At 41.2% G+C, this 12712-nt stretch overlaps 1 protein-coding gene across 1 annotated transcript in view; it reads right to left on the bottom strand.

Annotated features, from left to right (window-relative positions):
• LOC116682395 (uncharacterized) overlaps nucleotides 1-12712 on the bottom strand; it is a 56161-nt gene that overhangs the window by 43043 nt on the left and 406 nt on the right. Inside the window, exons 3-23 of the mRNA XM_032509718.1 lie at nucleotides 12405-12541; nucleotides 11635-11859; nucleotides 11293-11434; nucleotides 11077-11200; nucleotides 10499-10690; nucleotides 8660-8797; nucleotides 8255-8437; nucleotides 7955-8149; nucleotides 7534-7682; nucleotides 7257-7425; nucleotides 7006-7140; nucleotides 6682-6834; nucleotides 5564-5765; nucleotides 5227-5367; nucleotides 4264-4449; nucleotides 2487-2558; nucleotides 2219-2345; nucleotides 1974-2107; nucleotides 1358-1555; nucleotides 1015-1164; nucleotides 214-393 (exon numbers count right to left, since the gene is read on the bottom strand). Of these exons, the coding sequence (XP_032365609.1) occupies nucleotides 214-393; nucleotides 1015-1164; nucleotides 1358-1555; nucleotides 1974-2107; nucleotides 2219-2345; nucleotides 2487-2558; nucleotides 4264-4449; nucleotides 5227-5367; nucleotides 5564-5765; nucleotides 6682-6834; nucleotides 7006-7140; nucleotides 7257-7425; nucleotides 7534-7682; nucleotides 7955-8149; nucleotides 8255-8437; nucleotides 8660-8797; nucleotides 10499-10690; nucleotides 11077-11200; nucleotides 11293-11434; nucleotides 11635-11859; nucleotides 12405-12541 (3332 nt within the window). The remainder of the gene's footprint in view (nucleotides 1-213; nucleotides 394-1014; nucleotides 1165-1357; nucleotides 1556-1973; nucleotides 2108-2218; nucleotides 2346-2486; nucleotides 2559-4263; nucleotides 4450-5226; nucleotides 5368-5563; nucleotides 5766-6681; nucleotides 6835-7005; nucleotides 7141-7256; nucleotides 7426-7533; nucleotides 7683-7954; nucleotides 8150-8254; nucleotides 8438-8659; nucleotides 8798-10498; nucleotides 10691-11076; nucleotides 11201-11292; nucleotides 11435-11634; nucleotides 11860-12404; nucleotides 12542-12712) is intronic.

Genomic DNA, 12712 nt, shown 5'->3' with positions numbered 1-12712 from the left:
ATAGATAGATAGATAGATAGATAGATAGATAGATACTTTATTGATCCCAAGGGAAATTTTAGATGCATGTGTTTGGTTAAAAGGTTAAAATAAAAACCAATATACATCTTGGGGCCAGACATGAAGAGCCATTGCCATAGACCATTGACCTGCTGACGGTGGACTTTTGGCTAGTGTGCATAAGTAGGTATTTGATTATCAGTGTACAAATACCTGAGATGTTACAGAAGGTTCCCGGTGGACAAGGCAAAGGTTCTGAGCTACCTAAGGGGCAGTAAAAGCCCACCTGGCAGCGCCCCCCTGTTGATGTAGCTGGACAAAGACAGTTGGCATTGGTGTAATTGTCCAGGTCAAAAGGCTGGGAGTTCCATGCTGCTGACACACAGAACCAACCTGAGAGGAACAGTGCAGAAAAAAGACACAGTGGGAGACAATGAAGACGATGTACTGATGTTTTGACAAACTTTGGCAAATACTCCTACTTGAGACATAAAGAACAATCAGTTTAGATGTCACATCACATGATTACTTTCCCAGCACAGGGGGGGGGGGGGGAGAAAGACGCTTCACAGAGGAGGAAGACAGCAATTCAGAGCAAGGTGAAAGAAAAAAAGGCTTAATAAACCAGATGGCCATTGTTGTTTAGAAAATAAGCCTGAGACTTGTGTGCATTAGGTGGTTGGCAAATGGAGCGAGGCTGTTTGGCGCGTTTGTACATAAATGATGAATGCAAGGAATTATCTAAAAGCTGCGTCTGTTGCTGGACTGCTAGAATAAAACTGTAAAGAGAAGAAAAGTAAAATAATGACTGATGTGGCGGGTGTTGGCGTGGTTTTGTGCTTAGTGTGCACTCTTTGTCACCTTTGCGCAAGTCTTCCAGACTGCTTTAGACTGGCTTGTCAACCCCTAGAGACAAAAGGCTGGCACAGAGGACAAAGTACTGACACTGAAAAAGCAGGCTGTATGGCTGTGATTGTGCCTTCTGTAGAAATAAACAAAGACACTGTTACTGACCAGCCTTGCATTTTCCAGACACTTTGGTCAGCCTTTCCTTCTCACAGTAGTGTCCTGGAGGACATGGCAGGCAGCTGTCCAGACTCTGAGTCATAGGCTCTGGGTTGTAGTATCCACGAGGACAGGGAAACTGGGTGGCATGCCTTGTACCTATGCATACAACAATTTATTTTCAAATGAGTGGGACGTGACATTTATACGCTATACATTTTTAATTGTATTGTAAAAGCTGAGGGAATCATTTATCAAAGCAGCAAAACAAGAAAATCTTAGATAGTGTTATTACGGTCAATAAAGTCATCAAGAAACACAAGCATGACTGAGTGTTTGGGTGGAGTCTTACCATCAGGGCAGTAGAAGCCAGGGGGACAAGGGAACTTGGTGAAGTTGCCAGTCTTTTCTGGACAGTAGTAGCCAGCAGGGCAGCGTGAACACACTGACTGGCCTGTGAGGTTGGTGTATGCCCCAGCTGGGCAGGGCACTGAGCTTGCACTACCCTCAGGGCAGTAATGAGCTGGTGGGCAGAGACCTCCTTCTGAGCCTGGAGAGAAAGAAACAATTAGATATGGTGAATTATTGAGATTATGACTGCTAAGCCCTTAATGTGATGAAACCCTGATTAATTCAGTAATCATTCGTTAATAACAAAACACCCTCACACATTCAGATTTCCTGCATCTATCAGCATCTGTTTCTCTTCTATCTGATGCTTATTCATAACATTTATCTCCACACATGGTATATAAGCTCTGCCCTCCACTTTTTGAATTATATGTATGAACTACATTGATTATTAAGCATTTTTTAGATAGTGAAATCATTGTGTTGATTTTTTTTAAAGTGCTCGAACTAGGTTTATCCTGCAGTGTTGGAGTAAATCCTGTTGCCATTTTCCAAAAAGCACACATTCAATTAACTTTTCATGAATAAAATAAAAACGTAAAATTTTTCCATTCTACCTGTAGCTTTTCTGTCTCCCCCTGGACAGTAAAATCCTGCCTGACACAGTCCAGATGGAAGAATGAGACCTGCAGTGTAACAGAACTGACCCGCTGGACATGGACTACAGCCACGGGTGTCTGTCAGGTGAAGACTGCAACCATACATGTGTAGACACGTAAACACACACAAACACACAGTATACGGTTACATAGCAAAGCAAACTGATTAACTGCAAGTGTGTACAAGTAATATTTGGGTCCACCTGTTAGAGTAGGTTCCTGGAGGACAGGGCAATGGGAGACTGGTGCCCTCAGGACAGTAATTCCCCCTTGGACATGCTCCTCCCACTCCTGTGCTGAAGTTACCATCTGGGTTTGGGAAGTTCACACCTTGAGAAAATGCACATTTAAGATTGCGTTTTGCAGCACACCGGCCCTTTTTCTACAGTAGCAGGTCTTTAGTTAGATTACAATGATAAATAATAATACTGCCATTGTCACAACTGCGCCAGTATCATGCGTGTATTGTACCTGCTATGCAGTAGTAACCAGCTTGACAGGGTCCAGTAGGTTCAAACAGACCCCAGTCCTCACAGTAGAACCCTGTTAGCACAGCATGAACAATTAAAAAAAAAAACACCACTGCAGTAACAGTAAGGCACAGAGATGGGCAGTAACGAAGTACAAATATTTTGTTACTGTAGGCCTACTGTTAATGTAAGTAGATTTCTCGGATATTTTTACTTTATTGTTTTTTGTGGCGACTTTTTACTGTTACTCCATACATTTTAACACAAATATTGGTACTTTCTACTCTTTACATTTTAAAAAATTTGGCTCATTACTTTAGTTTTGTACAAGAGGCTGTCATATTGGAGAATAAAGTGGATGCGCCTCACACCGGGAGCGGGCGCGCACACCACACGGAGAAAAAATTGAGAGAAAAGAAAGAGAGTAGCTGTCTGGAGGATAAGCAGTTAAGATTTTGTGTGTGCTTCTTTGAGAACTGTAAGTCGTATAACTTATGTTGTCAGTTAATTTAAGCCTGTTGTATTGGTCTATAGTTTTTGCACATTTAAAGTAAGTTAGCTTGTGATTTTCTTGTTTGTGTTCTTCACCTGTTAGCTAGGTTGCACGTTGCATCAACAGTGAGAAGTTTTTTTAACAGACCCATCTGGGGCAAAGTTGGAAACCAGAATCAGCTTTAAATACACTCCAGTTTCAAATTTTTTGCGTCATCAATCCCATATTCAATCTAATTGGATGGGAATATACTGTACGTTGAACTTGACGCACCACTAAGACGACTCGACACATCCGGCGGCATTCTGCATTCATTTGCGGCAAATCATTGCAGCTTGATGGCACTAACGTTAGCACATAGTATGGACGATGACATGATTGAAAATAATGAAAAGAGAGATCCCGGAGATTCGGCAGACAAGCAGCCAGACATTCCTAATCATCCTCGGCCTTATCTGAGAGAGATGTTTGAGATAGTAAGCATCAAGACTGGCTCCTGGCCAATGTGCTGGGGAACTTCTTAATTAATGTCCGTTTAGAAATTCATATTTTATCCATCATTTCCTTTCCAGAAGCCATATTTGAGCACACACACATACATGTAAATTCATTTCAATGTTAAGGGAAAGATAAAAAAAGAGAAACTTGATCTGAGTATTCTCACTGAATCACAACTGAATTCCTACCTTGCTGCTCAGACACAATCTTATTAACTTGGAGTCCCAGTTTCTGTCACAATAATCATAAATATGATGTTTTAGGCCTAATGGCAGACATCCATTTAAAATGTAGCCAATGACAAAGTTTCTCAGCTTGCACTCTAGTAACATTTGTGTGGTCCAGGTAGCTTTGCATAAAAAATGGTTGTCATTCACAAGGTTACTTTACTTTTATACTTTAAGAAAAATTTCCAAGCCTGTACTTTGTTACTTTTACTTGAGTAAAGAAGTTAAATCAGTACTTCTACTTTTACCAGAGTATTATTTAACACAAGTATCTGTACTTCAACTTAAGTACGGGAAGTGAGTACTTTTGCAATCTCTGGTAAAGCATGAAAATCCTCAAAGTGTTGATGGTTAATCCCATTGCATCATAAAATAATATTTGTCCTCTAGTTAATTAAATGTGATAAAACATTCTATTATTTCCTTTTATCTTGATAAATTAGTTCCAACACGTCTACCAAATGAAGAAATTGATAAATTAAAATCTGATCCAACATTTACTGAAGTATTTTCCATTGTTTTGCAGAGCAATAAAGTCAACTATGTGACAATACTCTCACCTGCTGGACAAATGAGGCACTGCTCCACTTGGCTGAGGCCAAAGTGAGGACTGTATGTGCCAGGAGGGCAGGGCAGGATACCCTCAACACCACCACCAAGACAGTAGTGTCCTGCTGGACAGGGCTGGACACCTTCTCCTGACAGACAGTAGGTCCCTGAGAGGCAGTCATCACACTCTCCTGCCCCTTCATCCAAAAAAGAATAACATAATGACGTATTGCCTGCTTCTTATATTTTATACCCTAATACTTGATATCACGGGCAGAGTGGGTGGGTTGCTACTGGGGCTTCAGCCACTGAATAAATTGGTATCATATGAAACTAAACAAACTAAGGAATCCAGTAGCACCAACTATGTCATGCTAGCTTATCAGGAAGCGGGCTAAAAAAACACTACAAACCTAGGCAAGCGAAAAACTAACATGGCCATTTTCAAATGGGTCCCTTAACCTCTCACCTCAAGATATCTGAATGACAATGGTCCATCTATCGGTACCTGTGATTATCCCCTTTACAGATATGCCCACTTTATGATAATCCCATGCAGTTTAGGGCAGAAATCATGCTTTTTTGCAATTTTTTTTTTAATACAGTATAAATGTGTTTTCTAAAAATGGTGTGTTTGAATATTTCTGCATACTGAAGTCCCTAAACAGTCCTAGAACTGCATACATTTGGTATAACTAGAAATCTGAGACGCTTGTGAATTCGATGAGGCCATTTGTATTCATGTATTATGTTAGTCCCCGTAGTAGCCATTTCCTTGTAGTGAGACCGTTTCGAAACTTGATGTTACTGTATAAATTGACCTGTTGTGACCTCGAGGATAATCCCGGCCTCGTGACACATCCACTGACTTGAGACCTAGGGCGTTGAGAGGATGTTTCGCTTTCCTATTGCAGTTAGTAAAAAATCTCACTGCTTGATATTTCATGCAGTTCCATGAAATTATTTTTCTATACCTGTAGTGTTTGAGTACGTCCCATCAGGGCAGAGTACAGGAAACCTTGAACCCATGGGACAGTAATGCCCAATTGGACAAATGTCCCCTGTCACACCATCTGAAGGCATTGAAGACACGGCCCCTCCTGAACAGTAATACCCTATGAATCCGTAAACAAAAATCATTTCTGGACACAAAGTAAGAAAACAAAAGACTAAATAATAGTTTGAAATGATCAGTAGACAACAACAAAAAAGTTATTCTATCAAATGTTTAACTTTCAAAAAGCATGTAACAATGTTTTGAAACATTATATTGCTTTTTCTCACTTTGTACCACATAATTAATTCCCATACCGGTATAACAGATTCCTGAGGGCTGGTTAAGTCCAGTACTGTTACAGTAGAGTCCTGGAGGGCAGGGCCAGCAGGAGGACAGGTTCTGGGCACCCACAGTGCTGCTCCAAGTTCCGACAGGGCAGGGGTGCTGCTGGGGGTACATGGTCCCACGTGGACAGATGTAGCCTGCAGGACATACCCCTCCAGAGGCCACGGCCACCTGTGGGAATGTTGCAATAATCATCAGTAAAGTTGGATCATTTTGGCATTCAGTTGCAGAAAGAACTTTTAAAGTTAAAGCTGTGGGCAGTTTGTGTTGGTAGCTGTCATTCAATTCCCACGCACTAGCAGCTTATCCAAAAAACACTGCTGAAAAACATTTTTTATTTACCTAATGCAAACCTGAACTAAAAATGTCTCTAAATTCTTATTCATATCAAATGACAGAAAAACACTTTAGCAGTCAAAGCGAATGGGAAATGAATAGCTGCCATCAAATCAACTACACAGGTTCAACTAAGCTAAAATATTCAACTTAGAAAACGGCTCATTCCTCCACTATAAAGTGGACTATTTTTCATTGTCGGTGCTTCTTTGCTCTGGCTCATAAACTGTAAATTGCTAGCAAAATACAGGATTACCTCACCACAAGCACATAGCAGTCAAAATGACAGACCTTTTACCATCATCATATATCATTCAGAGTTTAACATGGTAAACACGAAAGGTATATTGTCAGGTTCCTTGCTACAACACTGCGTATGAAACCTATCAATGGAGTGAACAAAACATTAATTCAAACAACAGGTTGGTCATATGGAATCAAAACATAGTCAATTTAATTCCTTTCAATAGCTGTGAATTGATGGTTTTAATTCTCTCATTCTCTGTGCACAACCTCAGATAACCTGGCAGAGGCACTTTATATCTAGAAGAGACTGCCACGAGAGTAACTACCTTTTGTTACACCTTGCCAAACTATTTGAACATTAGGAATGTTTAAAACTACTTCTTAAAATGTTTTTATGTATTATTATATTTTATACCATACGTTTTTCCTAAAACATCAGTTCTTTCTTGATTAAGCTGCTGGAAGCCGAGCTGCAGTATCAAAGTCTATATTCATTACTTCTTACTGGAGAGGCAGTAGAGGCTCCAGAGGTGCAGTAGTGTCCCGGGTCACAGAGACCCTGAGGTTCAGAGAGACCGGCTCTACTGCAGAACCAACCTGCCTCGCATGGCCGACAGTGATGCACAGCGTCACCACCAGGCTGGTCAGAGTAAGAACCCTGAATTATAAGATAGTATCATTATACAATATCCATTTTGTGAATTTGAATGAGGGTAAATCAAATTCAAGAACCTTTAATGCAAAAGTAAGAAATACAGCCAACATGACTAAGAAAACAAGAAAAAACACTCATTCACACACACCACACACATAACACACTAATACTGACTGGAGGACAGGGTCGAGCAACAGAGGACCGCGGAGGACAGTAGTGTCCTGTAGGACACAGTGTTGGCTGAGACATGCCTGTCTTGTTACACAGTCTTCCTCCTTGACACTCCACACATGACTGTGCACCTCGACGCTGTGGAGGATTTATAGGCAAGGCAAAGACATTGAACATGGCTTAATGGAATTATCTAATTTTAACAGCACCCTCAGTAGAACAGCACTTGATATTCTGTATAGACTATTTCCTACCGACTGAAAAGTGCCAAGAGGACATGGTTGTGGCCTAGCCGCCCCCTCCAAGGTATAATAACCCTCTTCTGCTTCATTCTGAACAGGCGTAGCTGAGCCGCCGGTACAGTAGAAACCAGGAAAACAAGGACCCGTAGGTGAGGTGTTGTTGAAACCTAAACAATAGAAACTGACAGGGCGAGAAACATTTGACACAAAGAATAGAGGTTTGTATTTTACATGGTCCTGAATATTCATAATATAAGGAAGAACAGTAAGCAAGTATGAGTGGCATTACCTTGGTGGACAGCTGATACATTCCTCAAGTCTTCCAAGGCCAGTGCTGTTGCTGAAGGTCCCGGGGGGACAGGGGAGGGGAGAGGAAGAAGCTAGAGGACAGTAACTTCCTGCTGGACACAAACCTCCTGTTGGCCCATCAGCAGGAGTCTAGGCATAGTCACAGCACATGCATGTACAGTAAAGAGAAGCCAAAATATACTGCAGGGAAGTCATTTCATTCCTAAGGCCCATTCCAGGGAATCTTATGTAATACATAGCAACATAATGTTTCATAATATAAGTCTCACCACATTAAAAATCTAAAAGTGTAAACTGTCTTAATGTGATGTGTCACTGATCTTTAATACATAAAAATAAAAATGAAACATTAAAGACTAGCAACGTCTACTTAATAAATAATTGAAATAGCATTTTCATACTGCAGACTTGGCTCCCTCTCTACAGTAGAAGCGCTCTTTGCAGCTTCCAGAGGGCTCTGAGAGTCCCACGCTGGTGCAATGCTGGCCTCCGCCACAAGGGGAGCACTCAGACCCATCACTGAGACCTGAACGTATGCTATAGGTTCCTTCAGGACAAGGTTCAGGAGTAGAAGTGCCCTCTGGACAGTAAAAGCCCTATTAATAGATTGACAGAGAGAAAAAAATGTTTCACAAGCACAGTGGCAATCACTGTCTCATACATGCAACAAAACAATTTTTCAAAATGCTGTATATTCTTACCAGAGGGCAGACTGAGGGCGTGTGAGTGCCCAATCTGTCACAGTAATGCCTGGATGGACATAAAACACATGCCTCTCCCCTGTGACCAAGTGTATTGTTCCTATATTGGCCAGCCTGACAGGGGTAGGTGTGGGGGTAGCCAGTCCCTCTGGGGCAATAGTGCCCATGAGGACACACACCTGTCTGAAATATTACAGCATACATAATAAATGTATCACTTATTTTGTGATAACATCAGTTTTCACCTACAATCAAATATCACCATGTGAAAAAAGGTTTTGCTTAGTATTTAACTATATAACCATGCATAATCACTAAGAAAAAGTTGGATACTTTACTGTATTTGTAAATACTTTAAGTACTACTTATTTAATTACTGTATATCTCATTTATGTGGCATCTTACAGGCCTGGTAATAGGCTGCTCCTGAGGCTGCTGGGAGTAACAGTACTTCCCCTCTGGACACTGGACACACTCGCTGGCATCACGCAATCCAGGAGATTCACTGTAGGTACCATTGGGGCAAGGAATGGGGTTAGGATCCTATGTGGGAAATCACATTTGCAGGTAGTTTAATGGACCAAATTTGCTTTAAACATTTGAAAAGTAAACCATATTTATTCATTAATTTATATACAGTGGTGTGAAAAAGTGTTTGCCCCCTTCCTCATTTCCTGTTCCTTTGCATGTTTGTCACACTTAAGTGTTTCGGAACATCATACCATTTAAACATAGTCAAGGACAACACAAGTAAACACAAAATGCAATTGAAATGAAATGTTATATTAAAGGTGAAAAAAAATCCAAACCATCATGGCCTGTTAAAAAAGTGATTGCCCCTAAACTAATAACTGGTTGGGCCACCCTTAGCAGCAACAACTGCAACCAAGCGTTTGCGATAACGTGCAATGAGGCTTTTACAGCGGCTGGAGGAATTTTGGCCCACTCATTTGCAGAATTGTCCTAATTCAGTTACATTAGAGGGTTTTACAGCATGAACGGCCTTTTTAAGGTCATACCAAACATCTCAACTAGGATCAGGTAGACTTGGCTAGGCACATCCAAATTGCATGCCTTAGTCATTCATTTTTCTCGCTCTTTGTGGGTCGGTGTGTTGTGATCCTGTTCGCGCAGAACCCAGTCGTTTCAGCTTGAGTACACGAACAGATGGTCGGACACCTTTCCTCAGGATCTCTTGGTAGAACAGCAATATCATAGTTCCTTTTACCGGCCAGTTTCCAGGTCCTGAAGCAGCAAAAACAGCCCAGAACACACAACTACCACCACCATATTTATGTTGGTATACTGTTCTTTTATGAAATGCAGTGTTCCTTCTCGCCAGATATACTTGGACACCACACTTCCAAGAGTTCCACTTTTGTCTCATCGGTCACACGAAAGTTGTCCAAAAGTCTTGGGACTCAATCAAGATGTGTTGTGGAGAAATTGAGACAAGCTTTGATGTTCTTTTTGCTCAGCAGTGGTTTTCTCTTGGAACTCTGCCATGCAGGCCATTTTTGCCCAGTCTTTTCCTGATGGTGGAGGCATGAACGCTAACCTTAACTGAGGAAGTGAGGCCTGCAGTTCTTTGGACGTTGTGTGGGGTCTTTTGTGACCTCTTGGATGAGTCGTTGCTGCGCTCTTGGGGTATTTGGGGCGCTGGACACTCCTGGGAAGGTTCACCACTGTTCCATGTCTTCGCCATTTGTGGATAATGGCTCTCACTGTGGTTCGCTGGATTCCCAAAGCTTTGGAAATGGCTTTATAACCCTTTCAGACTGATAGATCTCAATTACTTTCTTTCTCATTGTTCCTGAATTTCTTTGGGTCTCGGCATGATGTTAGCTTTTAAGGATCTTCTGGTGGACCTTACTGTGTCAAGCAGCTCCTATTTAAGTGATGCTTGATTGTGAACAGGTGTGGCAATAATCAGGCCTGGGTGTGGCTAGAGAAATTGAACTCAGGTGTGGACAACACAGTTAGATGATGTTTAACAAGGGGGGCAATCACTTTTTACACAGGGCCATGATGGTTTGGATTTTTTTTCACCTTTAATAATAAACACCTTCATTTACCAAATGCATTTTGTGTTTACTTGTGTTGTCCTTGACTATTGTTTAAATTGGTTTGTGTTCCGAAACACTTAGTGTGACAAACATGCAAACGGAAAGGAAATGAGGAAGGGGGCAAACACTTTTTCACACCACTGTATTAATTTGCTGTATACATCATTCTTTGACTCACAATGCTTCCTCCAAGGCAGTAGAAACCTCGAGGACAGAGGGTGGCTGAGCGCTGAGGGTCTCGTGCCAAACCTTGAGAGCAGAGAAAGCCTGGGGGGCACACCATGATGCTTAACATGGCTTCCTCACTAGTGGTCTCATTATTGCAGTAGTGGCCCGGCAGGCATGGTGAACACTCCACAGAGCCCTCGTCCTACACACAAGAGAACATGAAGGAAGATTCAGAGAGTTGAAGTTAAAGATATCAACCAGTATGGGGGAGTGACAGAGCAAAATACAGACTGATAACACAATGGAAAAGAGAATCAAACTTCCAAGATGCAGTAATAACACACTATTTCTTTAATATTGAGAGGAAAAAAATACAATTAGACTTTTAACTACTCAGCTTGCTGACATTTACAGATGTACATACATGGCGGGTAATGTAAAACAATCACTGTGGGCGGAAAATGCTAATCTAAAAATAAGACAAACAGAATGGCTTATGGAAGGACAAGAATAATAAGACAGCTCTGGCTTCTACTGGTTCCGTTACTTGACCAGTCACAGTGGACTGTGTTATAGAGGGGGCCTTACAGAGTAGCTGCCAGTTCCACACACTCTGGGGTTGACAGTGGCTGAGTGGGGACAAAAATAGCCAGCAGGGCAAGCAGAGCAGTCCTCTAGCCTCTGACCTCTTTTCAGATGGCGAAATGTGGAGCTAAAGAAAGACAGAACAGAGTGGATACAATACATCCTACTAATGACACCAGCTCAATCCCTACCCTAAAGGAACACCCAATGACTGCTTACGCTGGGCAGGGTGAAGGTTTGGAGGTGCCCTTTTGACAGAAAGAGCCTTCAGGACAAATCAGGCAGTCTTCTCTGTATCTGTTGCCCATTTGAATGCTGTAGGTGCCTGCAGGGCAAGGAAACTGGGTGCCATATGCAGTCCCTGGTGATGCAACATAGAAATAGTTATATCCACATGAATGACTCATGATTACAGCTCTTAAAGAGAAAACAAATCTTATTTTAAAAAAATCAATTTCATACAGAAAGCTGTTTTTAGATTTATTAACTACATCAGTAACAAATGCATTTATTTAATTTAGATACCATCTATATTATCACTTATGTCACACTCATGTGTACCTTCAGGACAGTAATGTCCAGAGCTGCATCGACCTGATGGCGCTCTAGATCCAGCCAAACAGTACCAGCCCTGTGGGCATGTCTGGCACTCACTTTCAGCTTCTAATCCACTGTGACCACTCCATGTCCCCACAGGACATTTATACTGGGTGGGGAACATAGTGCCAGGGGGACAATAATGCCCTGCAAAGCAGAAGAGTGGTGGTCTCTGGATACCACCAGTTCCTGATAAAGCATAAATAATACATCATCAAGGTCGGAAAACTTGCAAACAAGCTGAAAGCTATAGATTTTATTGATATAAAGTAGGTTTAGGTGATACTGAAACAATGAAATATCACTATATTTTCAACCTAGTACCCCAATGGTGACATAGTTTGACAATATTTTGAGAATTACTCTTATAGCTTTTAGAACTTACACACAAGAAAAATCCAAAGTAAATGTTAATGTTTAGTAAATTATCAACATGGATATAGTGATAAAATTAGTAGAGGCATTCATTGTTTATTTTGTTTCTGTAGAGCAGTCAAGGTAGCACAAATATGTGTATATTATATCCTTAAAGAACCCTTTAGGTGTAGGACACATTACAGCTTTATCAATATGTTGACTCATATCATAAAAATAGATATTGAATTGATATATCACCCAGCTTTATTTGGCAGAGGCAAGTAAATAAATTGCTTCTGATACTATGAAATATCAAATAGTACTTTTAAAGGCCAGCTGAACATGTACAGTATATATGTGTGAAAGATAAGTGGTACCTCGAAGACAGGCATATCGCGCTGGGCACTGCTGACACTGGGAGCGGTCAGTGAGGTCAGTGCGATTGCTCAGTGTCCCTGGTGGGCAGGCATTGGTAAGCGCATTGAGTTTAGAAGAACCAGGAGGACACACAAACCTATCAAGAATTAGGCAAATCCATTAAGAGGATAGGGTAAAAATTTAAATGCAAGATTAGATTACAGGCAATATTACAAAAAATCCTTTGTAAGAGAAACGGTTTTACTCCTTGAAACCAGATATGAAGTATCAAAACACAAGTGGACATGCTTTACAGAAAACCTTTTCT

This window comes from Etheostoma spectabile, chromosome 3 (genome assembly GCF_008692095.1).
Source record: "Etheostoma spectabile isolate EspeVRDwgs_2016 chromosome 3, UIUC_Espe_1.0, whole genome shotgun sequence".
Lineage (NCBI taxonomy): Eukaryota > Metazoa > Chordata > Actinopteri > Perciformes > Percidae > Etheostoma > Etheostoma spectabile.
This window is presented reverse-complemented; position numbering and strand designations above follow the sequence as displayed.